The 26,667-nt window shown below is 36.0% G+C and overlaps 1 protein-coding gene across 1 annotated transcript in view; it reads left to right on the top strand.

Annotated features, from left to right (window-relative positions):
• The window catches only part of VTA1 (vesicle trafficking 1), a 105,462-nt gene that overhangs the window by 21,352 nt on the left and 57,443 nt on the right, over positions 1-26,667 (top strand). Inside the window, exons 2-4 of the mRNA XM_002714850.6 lie at positions 5,995-6,089; positions 8,405-8,532; positions 9,687-9,762. Of these exons, the coding sequence (XP_002714896.3) occupies positions 5,995-6,089; positions 8,405-8,532; positions 9,687-9,762 (299 nt within the window). The remainder of the gene's footprint in view (positions 1-5,994; positions 6,090-8,404; positions 8,533-9,686; positions 9,763-26,667) is intronic.

Below are 26,667 nucleotides of genomic sequence, written 5' to 3'. Positions count from 1 at the left end.
CTTTGGGGAGTGAACCAGCAGATGGAAGACCTTTTTATCTGTCTGTCTACTTCTCAAAGAAATAAATAATCTTTTCTTAAAAAAAAAGATATTACTCTAAAAGCTACAATATTTAGTCTTTGAGAAGTCCCTTTACAAATGATAGTGCTAAACATGTAGCTGGTATTTACAGTATACGTACTTAAGAGTAGAGTTAGCAGAGTCGGCATTGTGGCGTGGTGAATAAAACCACCACCTGCAATGCCTGCATCCCATATGGGTACTGGTTCTGTCCTAGCTGCCCCATTTATGATCCAGCTCCCTGCTAATGACCTGAGATCAGCAGAGGATGCCCCAAGTGCTTGGTACCCTGCCACACACGTGGGAGACCTGGATGAAGCTCCTAGCTCCTGGCTTTCACCTGGCTCAGCCCTGGCCGCTGCATCCTATTTGAGCCAGTAGATGAAAGATCTCTCTGTCTCTCCCTCTCTCTCTCTACTTGTGCCTAACAAATACATAAATAAATCTTCAGAAAAAAAAAGAGTAGAGTACTTTACTCAATTCTATTTCTTGGAATAAAATTTACTTTTAAGCATCAGTACATATAAATCCTATTTGAAGCATCATGTTTATTTAACCAGTAAATAAAACATCAGTTTATGAAATTGATTTTCTAAATCTTTATATGTATATTTATATCATGCATTTTTTATTTCTCATGGATAAGCATAAACATGTCAGAATATTAATGTTCAGATTCTGTGAAACTGAATTCTGCATACCTTCAAATTTATAATGTTTGTCTCCTAAATGCCTCTCATTAAATTAAAGTAGTTTGGAAAGTATTTAATCCTGTTGCAAATATGCCTCATTACTCATCATCAAATAATATTTATTCATAAAAATAAACATTTCCTTGATGAAATAAATCAGCTATATTTTCTTACAGATGATTTTAGCTATAAATTTAATTGTTTTGGTAAGTATTTTCCACGTTAGACATTCATGTTTGATTACATTGCTGCCACTAGGATAAATTGTCTTGAACAGAATTCTACATAAAAGTGATTTTTTTTCATCCTTATGGGAAAATTTCATCCTTATGAGAAAAAGACTAATTTTCATAGGTGGATTTTGAGGTCTTTTCACTTTTTTTAGCATTAGAGAATGTATCTTGTTATATACTTTTTGTGCTACAAATTATAAGCCACATAAGAAACTCAGCAAAGCCATGCTAGTTTATGTCCTCATGCTTTCTAATGCAGAGATAATCCCATTCTTCAATTTCTTCAATTATAGATGTTATGTTATAATGTCATTGTAGTGGCAAAGACTGAATATGTGTATAAACTAAGATTAAAAAAATGTGTAGGCCAGTGAACAGGAAGCTTGTATTTATGTGCATAGCTGAATGTTAGAAGAAAAAGAGTTAGCATTCAGAATGGTTGCTTTGTAGTACAGAAGTTTGAGATGGGAATTTAATTGTGGAATGGCAAGTGTGTGAGTGAAAGTATATGAAATTATTTAGAGGTGAAATGATTGATAAGAATTAACAACATGATGCTGTTTTTGCATTATTAGTCTGAAGTTTCTTGCTTATTGTGGAAAGTATAAAATAACAATGGCTAAGGAAATAAGGATTTACTTCCTTGTGTAAAAGAATGTGGTGTTGACAGTACCTAGTGATAGTGTGCCAACTCCATGAAGTTATGTGGGACCTAAGCCCATTCCAGCTAACAGAGCTACTAAGCAGCACAGGATTGGCATTTCCAAGGTTTCCTTAAGGTCCAAATGGATAGTAGAATTCCAGTCATCAAATCATGCTTTCTGTGACCTCAGCCAAATCAGTTATTTGGGAAATATAAATAGAGATTAAGATTTATTTATTTATTTGAAGGGCAGAGTTACAGAGAGGAGGAGAGAGAGTTTCTTCCACTTGCTGGTTCACTTCCCAAATGGCCACAACAGCCAGGACTGGGCCTGTCTGAAGCCAGGTGCTTCTTCCTCCGGGTTTCACTAGCAGATAAGCTGGTTCAGAAGTGAATCAGCTGGGACTCGAACCAGTGTCCATAGGGGATGCCGTCGCTGCAGGGCATGGCTTTAACCTGCTATGCCACAGTGCCGGCCCCCAAGCCTTATTTTGAGGGGAACAGGAGTGACTGATTAAAACCTGGCATAAGCAGGTGGGAAAAGGACTAGGACAACTTCATACTGAAGTATGGCTGGTTAATAGAAGAAGAAAGAAGACAAAAAATTCCGTAACATTTGTGGTGAAAGCAGGGGCTGTTTAAGTGAAGTTCTTTTTTTTTGGCTTCTCAGATTAGTGTCTGTGTGAAAGTGTTCTCATGCTGCGTAGTGTGGCAGTGTAAATCTGGACACTTGTGAAATGCCATTGTTTTCTCCTGTTAATAGTAACTAAATGCATCAAATCCTTAAATTTGAGGTGAGAAAATAAATATATTAAGAAATTAAATTTCAAATTCTATAACATGAGGTAGCCATAAAGCCTCATGATTAAAAGGCAGTTCCTTCAGGGCCAGCGCCTTGGCTCACTTGGTTAATCCTCTGCCTGCAGCGCCAGCATCCCATATGGGCTCTGAGTTCTAGTCTCAGTTGCCCTTCTTCCAGTCCAGCTCCCTGCTGTGGCCCAGGAGGGCAGTGGAGGATGGCCCAAGTGCTTGGGCTCCTGCACCCGCATGGGAGACCAGGAAGAAGCACCTGGCTCCTAGCGTTGGATCAGCACAGCGCCAGCCGTAGCAGCCATTTGGGGAGTCAATCAATGGAAGACCTTTCTCTCTGTCTCTCTCTGTCACTGTCTATAACTCTACCTGTCAAAAATAAAAAATAAAAAAAGGGAATTCCTTCAATAAAACCATCAAAATTAAAAACACAGTGATGCAGATACTGTATAAAGGTGTATTAAATACATTTTTTAAAGATTTTATCAGGCAAACAGAATTGAATTTGAAATCATAAGAGTAATTAACAGATACTAAACCCTGTTGTGAACCTCTAGTATAGAAAACAGTGATAGGGCAATAGCCTAACAGGATAGAAAATACACAGAACTGGACCCTGTTATCCCAAGAAAATTTAATATATTATAATGAATGAGAAAAGTGACATTTAAATCAGTGGGCAGAATGAGCTATTCTTTCATTCATGTATTTATCTATTCAGAAAAATGTTTATTGAGCACTCTCTTAGATGCCAGGGACACATCAGCAAACCAGATAGACAAAAATCCCTATCATCTTGGAGTTTCAGTACTAGTTGGCATTGAGACAAAGAATGCATAAATAGTAGTTGATTATGTGCTAGAGAGAAAAGTAAAGCAAGAAGGGAGGGTAGGTTGACAAGACTGCATTGGGGGCTAGGATGTTACATTTCTATTTATGACTACATAAAGAATTGTTATAAATCAATTTGTTAAAAAAAAAAAAAAGCTGATTTGGCAGATGCTTTTTCTTATTTATGGATGGCTACACCTAGTTCAGAATGGAAAATATAGAGCTACCCAGCAAATACTTAATACCTTTTTAGTAGTTGAGACAAAACAGAAACCAATGAGTCTTCAAATTGACAGGAAGAGTCCAACAGGGAGATACTGCTTTCAGTCCTCAGATTCACAGAAATTTGAGTTTAATATCAATTTTTTTAGTTTGGGGAAAATAGATGTTTACATAATGTTGCAGGTATAACTGCATGTTACTACTTTGTTTTGGAGGACAGTGGTTTTTTTTTTTTATTTTATTTAAGGTATACAAATTTCATGTATTTCATATATATTCAGATTCAAAAACAGTGATACTTTCCACAGGAACCTCCCTCTCACCCACTTTCCCACCCTTCTTCCTCCTCCCTCTCCTATTTCCATTCTTATATTTTACAAAGGTCTATTTTGTTAACTTTACACTCATAAAGTAAACCCTACACTAAGTAAAGAGTTAAAAAAAAAGTATGAAAGAAAACAAAAACTATTCCTCAGAAGTTGAGACAAGGGTTGTTAAAGATCATCATATCTCAAAGTGTCAATTTCCCTCCTATAGATTACCTTTTAGGTATAGGTACTCTGTTACCACAGATCAGAGAAAACATGGTATTTGTCTTTTGAGGACTGGCTTATTTCACTAAGTATACTGGTTTTCAGTTGCATCCATTTTGTTGCAAATGATGGATTTCTTTTTTTTTTTTTTTTACCACTGTTTAGTATTTCATAGTGTATATGTACTGTAATTTCTTTATCCAGTCTTCAGTTGATGGACATCTGGGTTGATTCTCTATCCTAGCTATTATGAATTAAGCTGCAATAAACATGAGGGTGCAAATCACTCTTTTCCTATGCTGATTTCTTTTGTTTTGGGTAAATTCTCAGGAGTGGGATGAGTGGTTCATATGGTAGGTTTATATTCAGATTTCTGAGGTATCCCCATATTATCTTCCACGATGGCTGTACCAGTGTACATTCCCATCAGCAGTGGATTAGGGTACCTTTTTCCCCACATCCTTGCTAACATTTATTGTTTATTGATTTCTGTTTGAGAGCCATTCTAACTGGGGTGAGGTGAAACCTTATTGTAGTTTTGATTGACATTTCCCTGATGGCTAGTGATCCTGAGCACTTTTTCATGTGTCTGCTAACCATTTGAGTTTCCTCTCTTGAAAAGTGCCTGTTTACATTTTGAGGACAGTTTTAAGATCATCTCTCAAAATGAAAAAGGCTACGATATAATTTATAATGTAATGTACATGCCATTGGTAACACCAATTACTACGTAAAAGTTCCCAGCTCTCACTAGGAGAGTAATTAGGATTGTGGTGTTAGTAGTAGATGTCTTCAGCCTTTGCTTTACCTCAGATGTTTTTACTTTTATTTTTTAAGTTTCAAAAATTCTTGAGATGCAGAGAAAGAGCTCGCATCTTCTGGTTAGACTGCAGCTACTGAATCTGGGCTGGATGAGCCCAACTGAGCATTCATTCACCTCTGCCTCCCAAGATCAGTACTGGCAGGAAGGCAGAGTCAGAAGCTGGAGCTATGAATTGAACACGGGCACTCCTATGTGATTTGTGAGCCTCCTAACTACAGGCTAATCATCTACCCCATTAGTTTTTTTAAAGAGAAGTTATGCATGTATATTTAAAAAGACCATATGCATAAAATTTGTTAAAAATGGAGTATATCATAAAAGTGAATTCTTGCGGCCGGCGCCCTGGCTCACTAGGCTAATCCTCTGCCTTGCCGCGCCGGCACACCAGGTTCTAGTCCCGGTTGGGGCGCCGGATTCTGTCCCGGTTGCCCCTCTTCCAGGCCAGCTCTGCTATGGCCTGGGAGTGCAGTGGAGGATGGCCCAAGTCCTTGGGCCCTGCACCCCATGGGAGACCAGGAAAAGCACCTGGCTCCTGGCTTCCGATCAGCGCGATGCGCCGGCTGCAGCGCGCCAGCCATGGCGGCCATTGGAGGGTGAACCAACGGCAAAAGGAAGACCTTTCTCTCTGTCTGTCTCTCTCTCACTGTCCACTCTGCCTGTCAAAAAGTAAAAAAAAAAAATAAAAAATAAAAAATAAATAAAAATAAAAAAGTGAATTCTTGCTATAAACCTTAATTCAAGTCTCATTTTTTGCTACCATAGCCCACATTGTCTATTTTGTCAGTATCACTTATCTAATACTTGGCAAGTGTTCTTGTACATTTGACTGTTCTGAGTGCCCTGATTCTCCAATTAAATTATAGGTACTTTTGACAGTTTAGGACCTACCTAGTCATTCTTGTATTTTTTTTTAATATACTACAAAAAGAAAGGTATTACTTGATAAAATGTTGTTGCTATTTTCTATTTTTATCATTCTTTATATAATGTTTGTGTTCTTTATAAGTAAAATTGTCAAAGTTTTATTTTTAAATTTATGTTTTAAATTATTCACTAGGCAAAACATATATTTTTAAGCTTTCAGCCATAGAAAAGAATGTTTTAAAGAAAAATTGTTTAAATCACCTTATCTTTCTTTTCTTTATAGGTCGGTTATATGCCATGCAAACTGGAATGAAGATTGATAGTAAAACTCCTGAATGTCGTAAATTTTTATCAAAATTAATGGATCAGTTAGAAGCTGTAAGTTAAACCCTGATCATTTATTTTCTGGCTATGCTCAAAATACCATTTTATTTAATTTTCATGTATATGTTTTCATTTTAGTTTGTTTCTCTTGGCAACAGTCAATAACACTGTACCTGAGGGAAAGTTAGATACAATTTTTTTATTTACACCATACTGTCAGGGGAGTTGTAAGTAAAAGTTAAAGTAGATTCAGCCATCTTTGCAGATATAAGTATCTTGTTCCACATTGTTGTACATAGCTTTTGATATCCTTTCATAAATAACAAGCTTTCAAGCCTCCCTTCATGCAGTCCTGTGGATTGATTTGGGAGTTCTTAAATAGCTCTTTTTTTGTTTTAAAGATGTATTTTGATTTGGGAAGCAGAGTTATAGACAGAGAGAGGGGGAGACACAAAAGAGGTTTTCCATTCTCTGAATCACTCCCTAAATGGCAATAATGGCCAGAATTGGGCCAATATGAAGCCAAGAGCCAAAAGCTTCTGGGTCTTCCGCGTGGGTGCCAGGGCCATCTTCCACTGCTTTCCCAGGCACATTAGCAGAGAGCTGGATCGGAAGTGGAGCAGCCGGAATTTGAATCAGTGCCCATGTGGGATGCCAGCACTGTAGACAGGTTTAACTACTAGGCCACAGCACCAGCCCCTTACATATTGAAATTATCCATTTATTTAGTGAAATGAGCCATTTATTAGTGAAAGAGACTATGAAAGAAATGTTATTGATTGCTTATGCTTATCCTCCCTCTTTCAGTCCAGGGTGAGGTACAAGTATCCTCCCCTCTTAGCAGGAATGAGGTAGGTGACTAAAGAGTCACCTTCTTGAGCCTGATGTAATGTCACAGATCACTGTGGGTGGTGCGTATGGATGGAAAATTGAATGAGTTGTATTGGGAGTCAGTGCATGAAGAAATAGATCTCACTCAGTAATCGGGCCAGGCTGAAACCAGGATCCAGGAACTCAGTCTGGGTCTCCTACATGGATGACAGGAACCCAAGTACTTGAGCCATCACTGGCTGCCTACCAGGGTGCATATGAGCAATAATCTCAGTAGAGAGTGGCGCCAACTCAAAAATCCAGGCTCTACAATATGGGATATAAATGTCCCTGGCAGCATCTTAACCATGGTGCCAAGTTCCCACCCCGTAATTGCTTTCTTTTGTTGACAGAAACAAAATTTAGACATACTAAAAATCAAGTCAAAACATTTAGACTCATCATTCTAGGGTTTTGTATTTGTTTTTTATTATTGTTGGGAGAGTATTATTCAGATGAAAGCATATTCCAATGTAGAACTTTCTTGCCTCATTGTGTTTAAGTAACTATGGACAGAAGTGTTCTCTGTAACTTTATGTGATTCTCTGGCCTACTGACTCAGAGTAACTGTCATCTGCTGCAGTTAGATTTCAGGTGCCACAGAGGGAATTCAGCTGCCAGTGGAGCCTTTCTGGCCTACTTCTATTGCTACTTCTATGGAAACATGAAAATTTAAATATTCTCTTTTGGAGGGATGAGGTTGGGGCAGGAAGGAAAATTTTTTTCACTCATGGAAATATATTTGTCAAATTCCAACTAACAAACATGTGGAATATCTCTTTATTAATTTCACAATATAATAATAATAACTAAGATAATAGCTTTGGATATAAAGAAGCCAAGCTGTTTTTTATAATAATAAAGTGTAAAAGCACATTTATAAAGGAACTTAAATAAATTCCAACATTAAATCTCTTCTGGACTTAAATTATGTCTTTACATTTATGAGAGTATTTGCTGATTCTGTGACAAATTCTGAGACCCTTTTCTGTTTAAATTTTTACTTCATAACATCTTTAAAAAAGTAATTTTTAAATAATAGTTTGCTACTGAGATCTGGTATTCCAGAAAGTCATTTTATTCCAATATGATAGTCTGAATAAAAAGGTAGAACTTTGTTGTTTTTAAAGATACTTTATTATACTGTATGGGTAGGAAAGAGATAGGCAGACTTATACATTTAAAAGTTATGTATTGATTTGAGGTATGTGTCTGCATTTTAAAAATTTCCATTATCCAATTCTGAGTTTATCATCTTATGCATTACTTACTATTGAATCTTTGCTTTGTTTTGAGTGGTACTATTTAGGACATAACACAATGCTTTTATTTTTTTTAAATATCTGATAAAAATGAAATTAAAATTTTAAATTATATATGTTTAGAAAAGACTAATTCCAATTTTAGGTAATCTGATAGTACATTTTAGGCTTATTTGTACTTGAAAACACACTTGTCAGGTTCCTAAATTATAAACTATGTATCTGATTTTATTTTAGCTTAAGAAACAGTTGGGTGATAATGAAGCTATTACTCAAGAAATAGTTGGCTCTGCCCATTTGGAGAATTATGCTTTGAAAATGTTTTTATATGCAGACAATGAAGATCGTGCTGGGCGATTTCACAAGTAAGTAAAAAAAGAAAACTTGAGAGGTTGCATACTGAACAGAATTATCTAGTTTTTTTATGGAACAACTGTCTTTCTTGAGTGATGTAGATTGATTCTTTCCTTCCTCCCTCCCCCCCTCCCTCCCTCCCCCCCTCCTTTCCTTCTCCTTCCCTCCCTCAATCCCTCCCTCCCTCCCTCTCTCCTTCTCTCCTTTCCTTCCTCCCTTCCTCCCTTCCATTTGGCAGAAAGACAGAAAGGGATAGTTCCCAGCCACCAATTCAGTCCCTACAGAGTTTAGGATTGGTCTAAGATTAAGCCAGGAGCCAGCAACACAATCCTGGTCTCCCAGCTAGCCTCTAACCAGTACACTAAATGCCTGAAGCCCCTCCCACGCACACATACCTTTTTTTTTTTTTTTGTCTTCACCATGGCACCTTAGAATCGTTTATGCTTATAAATGCAGGCCTTTGAATTTAGAGAAAATAACTGAGAGTCAGGTGTTTAGCTTAGCATTAAGTTATCAGGATGTGTGGGTCTTACATTGGAGTACCTGGATTCAAGTTCTGACTTTGCCTCCACATTTCCTGCTAATGTATACTGTAGGAGGCAGCAGTGATGACTGAAGTATTTGGCTTCCTGGCTCCCAGCTTGCAGGCATTTGGGGAGTGAACTAGTTGATGTAACCATGCAATCTCTGTCTCTTGTTCTGCTTCTCAAATAAGCAAATAAATAAATAAATAAAAATTTTGAAAATAAGATGAATAAAATGGCTAAAATATCCATATTATCAGGAAATATATCCTAATTAGTCTTTTTTTTAACAATCAGTAAAATATGTGTTGATTTTAGCCAAAATTACAGCCCAGTCATTATTATGATAATATTTATTTGCAGATAATGTGTTAAGGTTTGATATGGATTCACTATAATTACATTTTCTAAAATCCAAAGCATACAATTAATCTTTGCTGTAAATATATACTTATAATGTGAGTCATGTTACTTTCTCCTGATAACAGATTAGAAAAAGATCTCTTGTATATTTTTGAAATCTGATTTCATTTAAGATGTTGTTTTCAGAGTACATTTATGAACATTGTTTTTTTAAATAGCTGCATGAATAATACTACATTTGTTTTTCATTTAAATAAAACCTGCTGTTTGTCTTCCAGAAACATGATCAAGTCCTTCTATACTGCAAGTCTTTTAATAGATGTCATAACAGTGTTTGGAGAACTCACTGATGAAGTTAGTATGCATTTTTTATTGTCCTACTAGCTTAAGATCAGTAATGTTATCTGTTTTCTTATTACTTAGAACTGCATGTTCATCAGAAATATAATACAAGCAAAAGTAATATTTTAATTTTTTATGAGATCCTTTAAAAAAGTAAAAAGGTCATATTCTTTTTAATAATCTTAGACTTTTGGTTATAAGTTATTTAAATCCAGTGTGTCAGCACGTGTATAAATACTATATTGGCAAGCACAGATAGTATTTGATTTATTACGTGTCTAGGTATTACTAATCCTATATGCTGTTAATTACTACATGATATTTGATAAATATACCAGAGATTTTTAAGACTTTTTTTCAGTTTCATTTCTAGTCAGAAATATTTGTTGTGTTTTTTTTTCCATTGTAAAATACATAAGACTTGGCATTTTATGATACTTCATAAATGTATGATTCTGTCAACAACTCCAAGATAACTCAGCACATACCACTTATATATGGACACATTGAGACTGTGACAAATTTACTGCTTGGTTGTTTTCATTGTAGCAGGCTTTACCATTAGCATGAAAAATATGTTTTGAGATAGGATATATTAATCTAGAAAGAGAAAACCACAAATGAGACTGCTATAAGCAGGTTATATTAGTGACTTGAATAATGAGGCACATTGCTTTCTGTGATAGGATTGTTTTCAAAGTAATAAATAACTAAAAAAAAAAAACAAAATACATTATATGTTTGAGGTGCTTGCATTCCTGTAAAAAATTGTACTGTATTTTAAAACTGTGAAGAGTGATACAGAACAAGTTAAGCTCTAGACTTGACAGTCATAAGCAGGGTTTTATTTCAAAACATCTGCATTCATTGCCCTTGTCCACACAATTCTGAACCATTACTCAGTTACTCAGATACCCAGAAGCCTCCTGATAGATTTTTGAAACACCCTGTAGATTGTGGTGCAATGCCTAATTGAGAGCCATTGCTCTCAGTTATTCTTGAGATAGAGTAGTTTAAAAAGGAACTGAGATCTGGAGAGTGAAGACCTAAAATGATTCCCCATGAGTGTTGTGAATTCTGAAGACCTGGTGGATCAGCTCCTATCTCTTACTACCAATTTACATTTATATTTTTCCTCTGTTTTACTAGCATCAGACATTGTGCTGGATACTTGGAGACACAGAGGCAGTATAGACATTGTGTTATGTTTTGAGAGTAACAGTTGGGTGAGGAATAGTGATAATACAGTAGAAAAGTCATAACCTGATTATACAGATAATAGAAGGCCTATTATCCTCAGTGGAATTTTCAAATAAAGAACTATGGTTCCAATGATAGGTTTCTGTAGAATGAGCTGGAGTGAAGAAGTACAAGTCTGTGGTTTGAAACTTGATAATTACTGTGGACTTTAGATGAGTGATGGAGAATCATATATGATAGGTTGTTTTCAACTTGAGAAAAAAATACATTGAGACATTGATATTAAATTTTGGAGTGCACTTATGGTATCAACAATGAAATAACCAGAAGACTTGTACAAGTAAATAGGCAAGAAATCAGCGAAGTAGAGAGGATGGTTCAAGTTACAAGATTAGACAAACCCTTCTGGTAAACTTTGTTTTGCAAGTGGAGGTGGTGAAGTAAATACCCTTGGTAAACATTTGTGTTTAGAATGCAAGAGGAAGAAGTGAATAAAGAAACAAAGTAATGGAAATTGATAGGATTTCAAGATACCAGAGCAGATCATGATAACACAAAGTAGTAGATCAGAATGTAGAATGCTTCCAACTACTGTCTTGATTCTCCTTACTTGGTGAAACTACCTTTGCCCACATATCTCAGATAAAGACAAATGGTCCTTTGAAGTTATAACTGCTAATAATGGGAAACACAGATAAAAGGTAAAATCATAGATAAAGGAAAAAAGCAGACTTCCAAAAGTCTTAAGTATGGGATAGAACCTTCTTACTTTTGATACATAACATTTCCATACATATAATGTATGTGTTTCATCTGCATTTCAGAAGTAGAATCTAGGTTTACTTTTATATACCCTCAACAAAGAACAGGTTCCTTACCTATGTGAACATAGTAACAAACAGAGAAACTCCAGGTGAGTTCAAGGAGAAGCCTTCAGGAGAGATTGGGGATGGGATTTGTTTAGATACTGACATTATTTTTTTTTAACTTTTATTTAATGAATATAAATTTCCAAAGTACAGAATATGGATTACAATGGCTTCCCCCCCATAACGTCCCTCCAACCATTATTAAATGAAGTGAGACATTTTTCCAAATCAATAACCCTCTTTTATTTTTTTTCTCCATCTCATTACCCAGTTTGCTACCTAAGTTTCTCTGCTACCTTGTAATGGCACTAGGATAAAGTAGGAAATAGCATCTTTGTTGGATAAAAATTTCAGCTGGAGGAGCCTAGACTGTTTTGGAAAGAAGAAATTAAACATTCTGAAGACCAGAATGAAATGTGTTTTGTGATTGGACTGAGGCTTAGTCTTGGGCCTTTATATAAAGTCTGTATATTTGAATTATAAAATGTGTGTGCACACAATTAATGTGTAATTATATTGATACTTTCCATTGGCTTATATATTTTACTTACAAAATGCAAAATTTGTACTTTTCAGCAAAAGCATATATATGAAAATTTAGAAATAGCATAATACTGATTTTTTTTATATCTAGTATGTTATAGCGATCTTATCCTAACATGAGTTCTGAGCTACAAACTAAAGTTGACTAAATGTATAAAGACAACCAACAAAAAAAAATGGTGAGCTAAGCCATATACAATAAGCATAATCAAGCCAACCAGTTTGATCAGCCTTGTTTCAAATTTGTTGTCCCTTTCATTCAGCATTGTTTCTGATTCTATCCTTTTATTTCTGTAAATGGAGACTTCATAGTGTTTACTAACATTTAGATTTTTCAAACATAGAGCTTTAAAGTGCAGTTTAAATAATGCTTAACTTGAACAAAAGAGAGAGGAATTACACTCGTGATTTTACTAGCTTTCTTAAAAAATAAAACAAAGCCAGTTTACTTATTTATTTTTTTTGAAAGGCAAAATGACAGCCGGTGAGACAGGAGGTTGGGGGAGAGGGAGGGAAAATCTTCTATCCATACAAATATAGATAAACAAGGCATTCAGCATCACCAGCCATCTCTCACAGGTCCCCCTTATGATCCAAAAAAATCTAAGGCTTGTATTTACTGGTGATTTAAGAAGTATATGCCTACCTAAAACAAAGAACAAAGAATTGCAACATTTCTAATTTCAAAAATTACTAAATGGATTAGTTGTTTTAAAAAACCAAGGATGTAAATGATTATTCAATCCATTTAGTAGTTTTTACTTATTCCCTCCTTTCAATTTCCACTTTAGTTTCATCCTATACTTTGAAACCACTAGCACAGAAAAAACAGGAAGCAGAGTAGTAGGAACAGAAAACGGGTAGGCAGATTTTTAAAACCTGTATAGTTACTGTGCTCTAGGTATATTTCAGGATTTTCTATAAACAATTCATTTTTATTTTAATTTTTAATTTAGTTTTTAACAGATTCAGTGTGATTTGTAGGTATAATTCTAAGAATATGATAATATTCCCTCACTCCCTCCAGCTCCTCCTCCTACCCTCTCTCCTTCTCCCTTTCTTTTTCTTTTTTTCAGTTTTTGAAATAGCATTTTAAAATTGCATTACAGTGAAAAAGCTTGATGGTTCACTAAATAAGAAGTTTAACCAGTAAAAAGAAAAAAGCAAAAGTGGGAATATAGACAATGGCTATAAACAAAAATAGAATAAAAAATGACCATTTCACCCATATACAGTAAATTTTAAAGGCATCACAGCTCATTAAAACATTCTGTTTTTAATTTTATTTAAGGTATACATATTTCATATATTTCATATATACAGATTCAGGAACACAGTGATACTTCCTACCCTATCATCCTTCCTGCCCATACTCCCACCCTTCTTCATCCTCTGTCTCCTATTCCCACTCTTAATGTTTAGAAATTTATTTTCAGTTTACTTTGTACTTACAAGATTAATCCAATACTAAGTAAACAGTTCAATAAATAGTATGAAGAAACAAAACACTGTTCTGGACAGTCCAGACAAGGGCTGTAAACAATCATCAAATCTCAGAATGTCAATTTTACTCCTATAAGTTACCATTTAGGTATTCTATTAGTTACCGCAGATCAGGGAAAATATATGGTATTTGTCTTTTTGGACTGGCTTATTTCACTACGTATAATGGTTTCCAGTTGCATCCATTTTGTTGTGAAAGACAGGATTTCATTTTTTAAGCACTGTGTAGTATTCCATAGTGTATATATACCATAATTTCCTTATTCAGTCATCAGTTGATGGACGTCTGGGTTGATTCCATGTCTTAGTTATTGTGACTTAAGCAGCAGTAAACATGGGAGTACAGATAACACTTTCATATACTAATTTTATTTTGTTTGGATTAACTCCAAGGAATAGGATGCTGGGTCATGTGGTACATAACATATATATAATACATGTACATATATATATAAAATAACATATATATTAAGATTTTGGGGAATCTCTATACTGTTTTCCACAATGGCTACACCAGTTTATATTTCTACCAACAGTAGGTTAGGGTACCTTTTTCCACGTATCCTCACCAGCATTTATTGTGTTTTGATTTGTGTATGAGAGCCATTCTAATTAGTGTGAGGTAAAACTTCATTGTGGTTTTGATTTGCATTTCCTGGATGACTAGTGATCCTGAGCATTTTTTCATATGTCTATTTGGTCATTTGAATTTCCTCTTTTGCAAAATACCTGTTCAAATCCTTTGCCCATTCCTAAACTTCATTGTTTGTTTTGTTTTGCTGTTTTGAGTTTCTTAAGTACTTTATATATTCTGGGTATTAATCCTTTATCAGTTTCATAGTTTACAGTATTTTCTCATGTTCTGTTGGTTGACTCTTCACTTTGCTGAGTTAAGAAACTTCAGTTCAGAAGCTTCTCAGCTTGATGTAATCCCATTTTTCATTTTTGGCTTTTCTACATATGCTTCTAGGGTGTTTTCCAAGAAGTCTTTGCCTATGTCAATGTCTTGCAGAATTTCCCCAATGTTCTCTAGTAATTTAATGGTATTGGGTCATAGATTTATGACCTTGATCCAATTTAATTGGATTTTTTTGTAAGATGTAAGGTAGGGGTCTGGTTTCATAGTTCTGCATAGAGAGATCCAGTTTTCTATTGAAGAGACTGTCCTTGCTCCAAGAATTAATTTTAGCTCCTTTGTCACAGGTAAGTTGGTAGATGCATAGATTAATGCATGGTAGATGCATAGATTAATTTCTGAGTTTCTATTCTGTTCCATTGGCCTACATATCTATTTTTGTGGGAGTACCAGGCTGTTTTAGTTATTATTTCCCTGTAGTATGTTTTGAAATCTGGTGTTGTGATGCCTCCGGCTTTGTTTTTGTTGCTCTAGATTACTTTAGCTATTTGGAGTCTCTTGTGTTTCCATGTGAATTTCAGCATCATTTTTTCTAGATCTGCAAAGAATGTTGTTGGTATTTTGGTTGCGATTTTATTGAACTTGTAAATTGCTTTGGGTAGTATGGACATTTTCGTGATATTAATTCTTCCAGTCCACAGACTTGGAAGAGTTTTACATTTTTTGTGTCTTCTGTTTCTTTCTTTGATGTTTTATAATTTTCATTCTACAAAACTTTGACCTCCTCAGTAAATTTTATCCAAGGTGTTTAATTTTTTTTTTTTTTTTTTTTTTTTTTTTTTTTTTTTTTGTAGCTGTTGGGAATGGAATTATACTTAGAAGTTCTTTCTCAGCCATGGCATGGTCTGTGTATACAAAGGCTATTGATTTTTATGTGTTAATTTTATATCCTGATACTTTTAACAAACAATTTTATGAGTTCCAATACTCTCTTAGTGGAGACTTTTTGCTCCCCTACATATAGAATCATGTCATCTGCAAATAGAGCTAGTTTGACTTCCTCCTTTCCAATTTCTATCCTTTTGCCTTACTTTTCTTGCCTAAAGGCACTAGCTAAAACTTCCAGGACTATATTGAATACCATTGAAGACAGAGTGAATCCATGTCTGTTTCTGGATCTTAGTGGGAATACTTCCAACTTTCCCACATTTAATAATATTCTGGCTGTGGGTTGTCAAAAATTGCCTTGATTGTATGGAGGAATGTTCCTTCTAGTCCCAGTTTACTTGAGGTTTTCATCATGAAAGGATGTTGTGTTTTGTCAAATGCTTTCTCTGCATCTATTGAACTAATCATGTTTTTATAGAAGCATACTTAATTTGTTAATATGATATATCACATTTATTGATTTGTGAATGTTGAACCATCCCTGCATACCTGGGACAAATTCCACCTGGTCCTTCCTGGTGAATGATCTTTCTGATGTGTTTTTGGATAGATTAGTTATTATTTTGTTGAAGATTTTTACATCTGTTTTATTAAGGATATTGTTCTGTTTTTCTGTTGTATCTTTTTCTCGTTTAGGAATTAATGTGATCCTGGCCTCATAGAAGGAGTTTGCGTAGAGGATTCCCTCCCTTTCAACTTTTTGAATAGCTTGAAAAGAGTTGGAGTTAGTTATTCTTTAAAAGTCTGGTAGAATTCAGCAGTGAAGCCATCCAGTGCTAAGCTTTTCTTTGTTGGGAGGGTCTTTATTACTGATTCAATCTCCATCTGGGTTATTTATCTGTTTAGGTTTTCTGTGCCTTCATGACTCTAACTCAATTTTGGTAGATTGTATGTGTCTAGGAATCTGCAGTTCTTCCAGGTTCCCCAATTTGTTGGCATACAAGTCTTTTTAGTAATTCCTGAAAGTAATCTGACACAGACCCTACTCATTTCACAATGGTGCCAGTTTCTGGGTACGCACAAGAGCTTCTGCAGCTGCTACTGTTGAAATGGCTCCTTCTCCCCGCCCATTGTGGGGTCTTTGCACCTGAGCTGCTACTGCTGTCAAGACGACACCTTGGCCCCGCCATTGCTGGGCACACACACAAGAGCTGCCTCAGTTCCTTCTTAAATCCAGACTGTCACCCACTTCCTTTCAACTGGTTGCCTGTTGCCATTGTGGGAGGGATGGAGAGAGAGAAACATGCCCTTTTTCTTTTTTCTTTCTTTCTTTCTTTTTTTTTTTTTTTTTTTTTTTTTTTGGAGAGGCAGAGTGGACAGTGAGAGAGAGAGACAGAGAAAAGTCTTCCTTTGCCTTTGGTTCACCCTCCAATGGCCACTGTGGCCAGCACGCTGCAGCCTGCGCACCACGCTGATCCGAAGGCAGGAGCCAGGTGCTTCTCCTGGTCTCCCATGGGGTGCAGGGCCCAAGCACTTGGGCCACCCTCCACTGCACTCCTGGGCCACAGCAGAGAGCTGGCCTGGAAGAGGGGCAGCCAGGAAAGAATCCAGCACCCCGACCTGGACTAGAACCCGGTGTGCTGGCACCGCAGGCAGAGGATTAGCCTATTGAGCCACGGCACTCGCGAAACGTGCGCTTTTTGTTGCTGGGTTAGTGGGCACTCTGTCCCCCTCAGGGCCCCATGGCAAACTCAAAGACAGTATAGTCCACCAGGCTCTCTCTGGCTGTCTGACCAGTGGCCTGGGCCAAGGCAGTCTGATTTCACCTTGTCTCCAGAGCTGACGCTTTCTCCGGCTCTTAGCTGCTTGGGTCCTGTGTTGTGTCAGTGCTTGTTGCTGCACATCTGCACCTTCCACACAGATCCACAGCATTCCTTGTCCTTCCATAGAATCTCCACTGCAGTTTTTAACTCCCCCTGAAAATGCACATTGTCCACCTTTTTTTTTTTTTTTTACTAATTTCCCCTAGCCTAGAGCAGTACACCTTTCCCTATTCCACCATCTTGAAACCCTCTAATATTCTTAACCATTGATTAGACAAAGGTATAAAACAAAGTTTTACAAAATATACACAGTGTATCTTTCTTTTTTCTTTATTTTTTGTTTGGTTTTTAAATTTCCCACATATGAGGAAGAACATGATGTATTTGTCTTTCTGGGTCTGGCTTATTTCAACCTAACATGCTTCCTCCAGTTGAGTCTATTTTGCTGCATTCTTTTTTATTACTGAATAATACTCCATTCTGTATATAAACCAGATGTTCTTTATCCATTTGTCTGATAATAGAGACCATGGTTGGTTCCAAATTTTGGCTCCAAATTGTGAACAATGCTACTACAAACATGATGGTTTAGGTATCTCTTTGATACATAATGTTCAAGTCTTTTGGGTATATATCCAGTAGTGGGAATGCTAGATCATATGGCATCTCTGTTTCTAGTTTTTTGAGAAATCTCCACACTGTTTTCCATCATGGCTGTGCTGACAGTCCCACTGACAGTCTATAAGTGTTCCCCTTTGTCCACTTCCTTCGCAGCATTTATTAATCTAAGTGTTTTGGATTTTAGCCATCCAGTAAGGATGGGGTGAGGTGATTTCTAATTTTGGTTTTGATGTGCATCTCCCTGAAGGCTAGTGATGTTGAGCATTTTACCCATTTCTTAACTGGAGTGGTTGTTTTATTACTGTTAATTTTTTAAGTTTCTGATATATTTGGGATCCTTTGTCAGATATGTGGTTTGCAAATATTTTTCCCATTTTGTTGGCTGTCTCTTCACTCTATTGATCATTTCCTTTGCTGTATAAAAGCTTCTGATTTTGATAAACTGCCATTTTCTTTTTTTTTAGTTTTACTTTTGTTACCTGTGCTTTGGAGGTCTTGCTCAAGAAGTCATTCCCTACACCCATGTCTTGGAGTGTTTCCCCTACATTTTCTTCCAGCAACTTCATAGTCTCAGGTCTTAAATGTCTTTGGTCCATATTGATTTGATTTTTGTATATGGTGAGGAATATGTATCTAATTTCATTCTTCTACATATGTATATCCATTTTAGCCAGCACCATTTGTTGAAGAGATTATCCTATTCCACTGTATGGTCTAAGCATTTTTGTCAAAAATCAGTTAGCTGTGTTTACGTCAATTAGTTTCTAGGTTCTCTATTCTGTTCCATTGATCTATGTATCATTTTTTATGCCAGTACCAAGTTGTTTTAATTACTAAAGCTTTGAATTATGCTTTGACATCAGGTATTGTGATGGCTCTAGCTTGCTTTTTTTTTTTTTTTATTCAGTATTGCTTTGGCTATTCAGGGTCTTCTGTGATTTTATATAAATTTCAAAATTGTTTTTTCTAAGTATGTAAAGAATGATATTGGTATCTTGATAGGTATTGCCTTGAATCTTTAGATTGTTTTTGGTATTATAGACATTTTGATGATGTTGATTCTTCCAATCCATAAGCAAGAAATATCTTTCCATTTTTTGTGTGTCCTAGATGATTTCTTCCATATCAGTGTTTATTAATTTTAATTGTAGAGATCTTTGACTTCTTTGGTTAAATTTATTTCTAAATAGTTGATTTTTGTGGCTATTGTGAATGGGGATATCTATCTTGATTTCACTTCCTGTGAGTTCATCATTAGCATACAAAAAAAAAGGTACTGTTTTGTGTATGTTTATTTTGTAACCTGCAGCTTTACTGAATTGCTTTATCAATTCTAACAGCTTTTTGGTGGATTGTTTAGCTTTTTCCATGTGCAACATCATCCCAGCTGCAATCACGGATAATTTGACTTCTTCTATTCCAGTTTTGATGCCCTTTTCTTTCTCCTCCCTAAGTGCTCTTGTTAAAACTTCCAGTACTGTATTGAATAAGAGTGTAAAAGTGGACAACCTTGTCTTCTTCCAGATCTGAGGGGAAATATTTTCAGTTTTTCCTCATTCAGTATGGTATTGGCTGTTGGTTTGTGGTACTTATCATGGAAATGTGGTAGTGTTATTTAATTGCATGATGTTCCATAGCTTTTTAAATATAGTTTTATTTGTTTGTTTATTTAAAAGGCAGAGCTACAGAGAGAGACGGACATCTTCCATCCACTGATTCATTCCTCAAATGGCTACAACAACCAAGTTAGGACTGTGCTGAATCCAGGAGTGAGGAACTCCATCCAGATTTCTCACATTGGTGGCAGGGATACAAGTACTTAGACCATCTTCCACTGCTTTCCCAGGCCATTTAGCAAGAAGTTGTATTGGAAGTGGAGTAGTCGGGACTTGGTTGCCAGTCTCTCAAGCAGCAGTTTAACCCACTGTGCCACAGTGCCTGCCCCTGTTCTTAACAAAGATGAGACTTTCTTCTAAATTGGTTCCTTCCCTTGCTTCTCAAAATACTGTGATAGAAACTCTAAAATAACAACAGAAAATGAGGATGGAAATAACAATTGTTTTTATTCATATAACTGTTATCTTTAAATCAAGACAGTGATGGTTTTTAATTGTATTTTAAACTTTTAAAATTTTGTGGTTATTTCCTATAAGCTCTGAAAATTTGTTCTGAAAAAAGAGACAAAGCCAGTCTCCACTGTACACTTGGCCAAGAAGTTTTTCTTCCCTGTCTGGACTTGACTTTAAGTAAAATGGAAATTTTGCACAAGAGGATCTCTGAGGTCCTTTGTAGCTTTGCCAGGTCTATGATTATTTGTCCAGGCATATGAAGAGTGTTGAAGAAAATAGGAGAAAGAATGAGGTAAAAATGCAAACCAGAAAAGTGAGAAGTAAAAATAGTTTTAGAGGGTTTGAACTTTTGGCACAGTGGGTAAAGTGCAACTTGAGATGACTGTATCCCATGTTGGAGTGCCTTTTTTGAGTCCCAGCACCACTCCCTAGTTCTAGCTTTGTGCTAATGATACACTGAGAGGCAGCAGATAATGACTCAAGGACTTCTGCTGTGCACATGGGAGACCTGAATTGCAAATGGCATTCCCAGTTACTGGCTTCAGCCTGGCCCCAGCCTGGCCCAATGCCAGCTATTGCAAGATTTTAGGGAGTGAACCAGCAGATGGGAGATGTCTCTCTGTATCTATCTTTCCATCAATCTACAATCTGTAGATCAATCAATCTGCCTTTGCTCTTCAAATAAATAAATAATTAATTAAAGGAGTAATACTAACTGATAGAATAAAAAAGGGAGAGAATGATCCAACATGGGAAGTGAGATACACAGCAGACCCATAGAATGGCAGATGTCCTAAACAGCACTCTGGCCTCAGAATCAGCCCTTAAGGCATGCGGATCCAGCTGAAATGCCCATGAGAGTATTTCAGGCATAGAAAGCCAAGACACTCTGGGGAAAAAAAAAAAAAAAAAAAAAAAAAACCTAAATGAAAGAGCTCCACGGGTGAGATCCCAGTGGAAAGAACGGGTCATCAAAGAAGGAGGTACCTTTCTCTGAAGGGAGGAGAGAACTTCCACTTTGACCATGGCCTTGTCTACTTGTCTAAATATGATCAGAGTCAGTGAACTCAGGGGGCTTCCATAGCCTTGGCAGCTCATGACAAGAGCCTAGGGTGATTACTGAGGCCATAAACAAGAGTGTCAATTTGTAAAGTCAACAACAGGAGTCACTGTGCACTTACTCCTCATGTAGGATCTTTGTCCTTAGTGTGCTGTACATTGAGATTTAATGCTATAACTAGTACTCAAACAGTATTTTTCACTTTATGTTTCTGTGTGGGAGCAAACTGTTGAAATCTTTACTTAATGTATGCTAAACTGATCTTCTGGCTACTGGCTTCAGTCTGACTCAGCCCCGGCCTTTACAGTCATCTGGGAGTGAACCAGCAGATGGAGGGGATCATTCTCATGCTCCCTTTCACTCTCCCTCTTTCTCTGTAGGTATTCCAAATAAATAAATATTTTTTAAAAAATAATAAATAATAAAATATAACCCTTTCATAAAGGCCACTGGTTCACAAGCTAGATTTCCACAGTTTTCCTAATTTATTTATCTTCCTATTTTGAGTTCCATTTCCCTGCAGTCCATTCTTATCTGTCATTTCATTGAAGAATCTACAGCAGGAGTGGGGGAATTTTTTTCTGCCAAGGACCATTTGGATATTTATAACATCATTCATAGACCATACACAATTATCAACTTAAAAATTAGCCTACTATAGATTTATTGAGTTTCAAGTACTGCCTGCAGTTGCCTTGGCAGAGCCAGACCAAATGATTTTGTAGACCAGACATTTCTTCTACCTCACCTCCCACCTCCACCCCACCCGCTATCTACAGAGAATTCTTATTGCTTGGCAATGCAAGCCCAGACTCCTACAATGTTCTAAGTTATACCTTGTCATCAAGTCTTAGCTACATTATGCTAGCCATTGTATGAATTTCTCCATTCTCTCAATGCTTCCATTCTTTAAGCTCTTAACTGTGTGAATATTATGCAATGGATATATTGACATAGTATTTATTATATTTTAGAATAAATTATACTGCAAGTACTTGAAAGGAATACTTGTGCTACTCTAGATCTTTTATCATTAAATGTAAAATTTTACACTAAATAAAATATTGGAGTTTAAAAAGTAGCTGATTAGTTGATATTTCAATCATTGATACGGTTAACTTTTCATTTTTCTATCTTTAGATGGAAATAATGTTCATTTTTCTTTATATCTTTCTTTCATACTTGCCTAAATATAACAGCTTTCATTTCAACATCACTTTTGCTTGATCCATTTCCTCATAGTTTTCCCTTTTTTCATGTCATTACTCATAGTTGTACAAAATTGCATGCAAAACATAAATATATCATTTCCCTATAGTAACATCTTACATAATCTATGAGGGTATGTCAGAAAGTTCATAGAATGAAATGGACACTATGAGAAATAGTGACTTGATCAGCTCTTGTCCTGACGGTTGATGTACAATGTAATACTTTATCCATTTTAGTATTTTTTTTTTGTTCTAGTACCATTGGTTGAACTCTGTAATTAACACAAAATTATTCTTAGGTGTTTAAATTTTAACTGAAAAGTGATCCCTGTTAGGAGTTTGGAAAACATTATGCAGAGTGAAATAAGCCAATCCCAAAGGGACAAATACCACTTGTTCTCCTTGATGGGTGACAACTAACAGAGCACCAAAAAGGAAACCTGTTAAAGTGAAATGAACACTAGGAGAAACGGTGACTTGATCAGCCCTCCCCCTGACTGTTGATGAACAACTTGATATGTTATCCCTCTTAGTATTTTTTGTTTGTTTGTTCTACTTAATACTTTTGGTTGAATACTGTAATCAATACACAATTCTTCTTAAGTGCTGAAACTTAACTGAAAAGTGATCACTGTTAAATATATGAGTGGGAATAAGAGAGGGAAGAGATGTGCAATTCAGGACATGCTCAATCTGACTTACCTCAAACGGTAGAGTTAGAAACATACCAGGGGATTCCAATTCAATCCCATCAAGGTGGCATGTACCAATGCCATCTTACTAGTCCCAGTGATCAATTTCTGTTTACAATTAATCATAATGATAGGACTAAGAACCAAAGGGATCACATAAACAAGAATAGTGTCTGCAAATACTAGCTGATAGAATAAAAAAGGGAGAGAATGATCCAACATGGGAAGTGAGATACACAGCAGACCCATGGAATGGCAGATGTCCTAAACAGCACTCTGGCCTCAGAATCAGCCCTTAAGGCATGCGGATCTGGCTGAAATGCCCATGAGAGTATTTCAGGCATGGAAAGCCAAGACACTCTGGGGAAAAAAAAAAACAACTAAATGAAAGATCTCTGCGAGTGAGATCCCAGTGGAAAGAACGGGTCATCAAAGAAGGAGGTACCTTTCTCTGAAGGGAGGAGAGAACTTCCACTTTGACCATGGCCTTGTCTACTTGTCTAAATATGATCAGAGTCAGTGAACTCAGGGGGCTTCCATAGCCTTGGCAGCTCATGACAAGAGCCTAGGGTGATTACTGAGGCCATAAACAAGAGTGTCAATTTGTTAAGTCAACAACAGGAGTCACTGTGCACTTACTCCTCATGTAGGATCTTTGTCCTTAGTGTGCTGTACATTGAGATTTAATGCTATAACTAGTACTCAAACAGTATTTTTCACTTTATGTTTCTGTGTGGGAGCAAACTGTTGAAATCTTTACTTAATGTATGCTAAACTGATCTTCTGTATATAAAGAGAAACGAAAATGAATCTTGATGTGAATGGAAGGGGAGAGGGAGTGGGAAAGGGGAGGTTTGCAGGTGGGAGGGACGTTATGGGGGGGGAAGCCATTGTAATCCATAAGCTGTACTTTGGAAATTTATATTCATTAAATAAAAGTTTAAAAAAAAAAGAAAGTTCATAAAAAATTGATTAAAAATTAAGTTTTTTGGGGAGCCAAGTTACACTGCAGTAGGTTAATCTGCCACCTGCCCTGCTGATATCCATATGAGCTCTGGTTCAAGTACTGGCTGCTCCACTTCTGATTCAGCTCCCTGTTAATGCACCTGGAAAGCAGCTTAAGATGTCCCAAGTGCTTAGGCCCTTGCTGTCCATGTGTCCAACATGGGTAGAGTTCTTGTGGTCATTTGGGAAGTGAACCAGTGGGTAGAAGATGCTGCCTTTCAAATAAATAAATAAAATTCTTTTTAAACATTATTTTGGTGGAAAAATTTTGGAATTCATGTGTAATTCTTATAATACTTTTTGAAGACCCTGTCTGTATATGTATAGAGTTCAAACTTTTTGTACCAAAATAATTTTCATTCTTTTTATTTTAGACTTCTTTTGTTATTAGCAGTGTTTGAGGAGCAAGTAACATGTTACCTTTCTTCTTCATAATCTTCAGTTCAGGCTTAATACTGCTAGCTTAGTGAAAATTGCAAGTGAATATATTACTGGATATTGTTTTTATATCATTTTTTTAATTTCTGCTAATTTGAGAGGATAAAAGTGTATTTTCTACCCTCACAGTGCTGGTATTCTAATTTAGAAAGGATAACCGAAATAACTGTGCTAACATATGATGCATTAATGATGAAATGCCAGGAACGATCCATTTACAGTGCCTGCCATTTTCCTGATATTTTACATTGACACTTCCGATATATTTGTTCACTATTCAGGACTCTGAATTACAATGAGAAAAGTACTCAGCCCTTTCTGTTATTGTTGTTGTTAGATGTCCAGTCTTTTGCGGACTGATTGTTTATAAAATACAAATACCAGTAATAAAAGAATGAGTGCAAAAATTAAACTTCCAAAAGTCATGAAAAGTAAGTTTTCTAAATACTCTCAAAATTTCTGTACAGTTTGCAGACCTGCACTGTTTTGGGAACCATGTCCTAATTGTATGTGATTCAAATGTAGATCTGTTTGGACTCCACTTTGGGACTTCATGCTCAAAAAACAGTGTTGCACAAATATTGAAGCACTAATATAAATGAATTGTTGGCTATAGAAGAGGTAGTCTGTTTAGCAATATCCAGTTGCAAGAGGTTCTGAACTAAGCAACAACTTCCTGTTAGTTTAGAAAACCATGCTAATGGAAAAATTCTGTTTATAAAAGCATGTGTTCTATATATACATTATATATATACATATATATATATTCATCTTATCCTTATCTGTGTTCATTAGGTGTTCATCTTCTTACTGTATCTTAAAAGTGTCATTGTTAATCATTGTAACAGTAAATAGATGAGAAAGTAATAGTATCTCTAATTGGAGTAGAAATTCTGTGTGTCTTGGATTTACTTATGTGTAATTGTGCAGAACTATGTCTTATATCTAATCAGTGAATTATGAATGAATGACGCATTTTTTGCAGTACTATTAGTATAAAGTAGTTAAGGGTACAGGCATGGCCTCAGAATCCCATTACGTCACATCATAACTCTATGAATTATGTTAGTTAACGTCTCTAGTTCTGTTTCCTCATCTGTAAGACAAGGAAAATTGTAATAACTAACTTTTTCAAGTTGTCCTGGGAATCTAACAAAAAAAGGTAAGGCCTTTAGCGAAGTACCTAACACATAGTTAAAACACATTAGCTCCTACTTTTACTCATTTGATGAAAAGACTGTTAGTTGATAGATTGAGGAGACCAAATAGGAAATTATTGTAACACCCAGAAAATCAGTAAATGCATTAGATTAACTCACATGAAATCTTTGACATAGACAAAAGGGAATTTTCAAGTGAACTATTCTAAATACTAAATTAGGGGTGGGCATTTGGCCTAGTGGTTAGTTCCACCCCAGAGTCCAGCCTCCTGCTCATGTGTACCCAGGGAGGCAGCAGATAATGGTTCAGGTACCTGGGTTCTTGCCATTCATGTGAGAAACAAATTGAGTTCCCAGCCCTGGCTGTTGTAAGCATTTGAGTTGTGAGCCAGGGAATGAGAGCACTCTCTTTTTCTCTTGCTTTCTGCTTTCAAATAAATAAAATATATAAAAGTTAAATATGAATTTGTATCCATTGTTGATTGCAGCCTATAACCTGAGTCTGAAGCATAACTCTCTCATACAATAATGAATAGTAACATTTTAATAATGTCTTAGTATACTATATTTAGAAAGGTAGTCAGTGAATACTTGAAAGTTTTAATGGAAACTATCCTAAACCTATCAATCTTAAATATTCACTTTGTATTAAGATAAACTTACTGAAAATATATAAAGACATTATATATTATTGCTTCTATATTTAGAAGTCTAACATGTGCAATTGGAGTACAAAACTAGAGTCAAAAGACAATATATTTGAAGAATACTTATAGTTTTTCCAGAGTAGGTGAAGAAGTGGTTACAGATCCAAGAAAGTTAATGAAACTCAAGGAAGGTATATAAGGAGAAAATCACACCAAAGAACATCAGAGTCATATCAGTGAATTCCAGTGATGAAAGAAAATCTTGAAAAGCATTCTTATAAAAATAACACATTATACAAAGGATTAACAATGCTTTGAAGGATGGTTGAGGG

This window comes from Oryctolagus cuniculus, chromosome 5 (assembly GCF_051225735.1).
Source record: "Oryctolagus cuniculus isolate XC-2025 breed Fujian yellow rabbit chromosome 5, ASM5122573v1, whole genome shotgun sequence".
Classification (NCBI taxonomy): domain Eukaryota; kingdom Metazoa; phylum Chordata; class Mammalia; order Lagomorpha; family Leporidae; genus Oryctolagus; species Oryctolagus cuniculus.
Note: the sequence above shows the minus strand (reverse complement) of the source record. Positions and strands in the feature narration are given on the sequence as shown.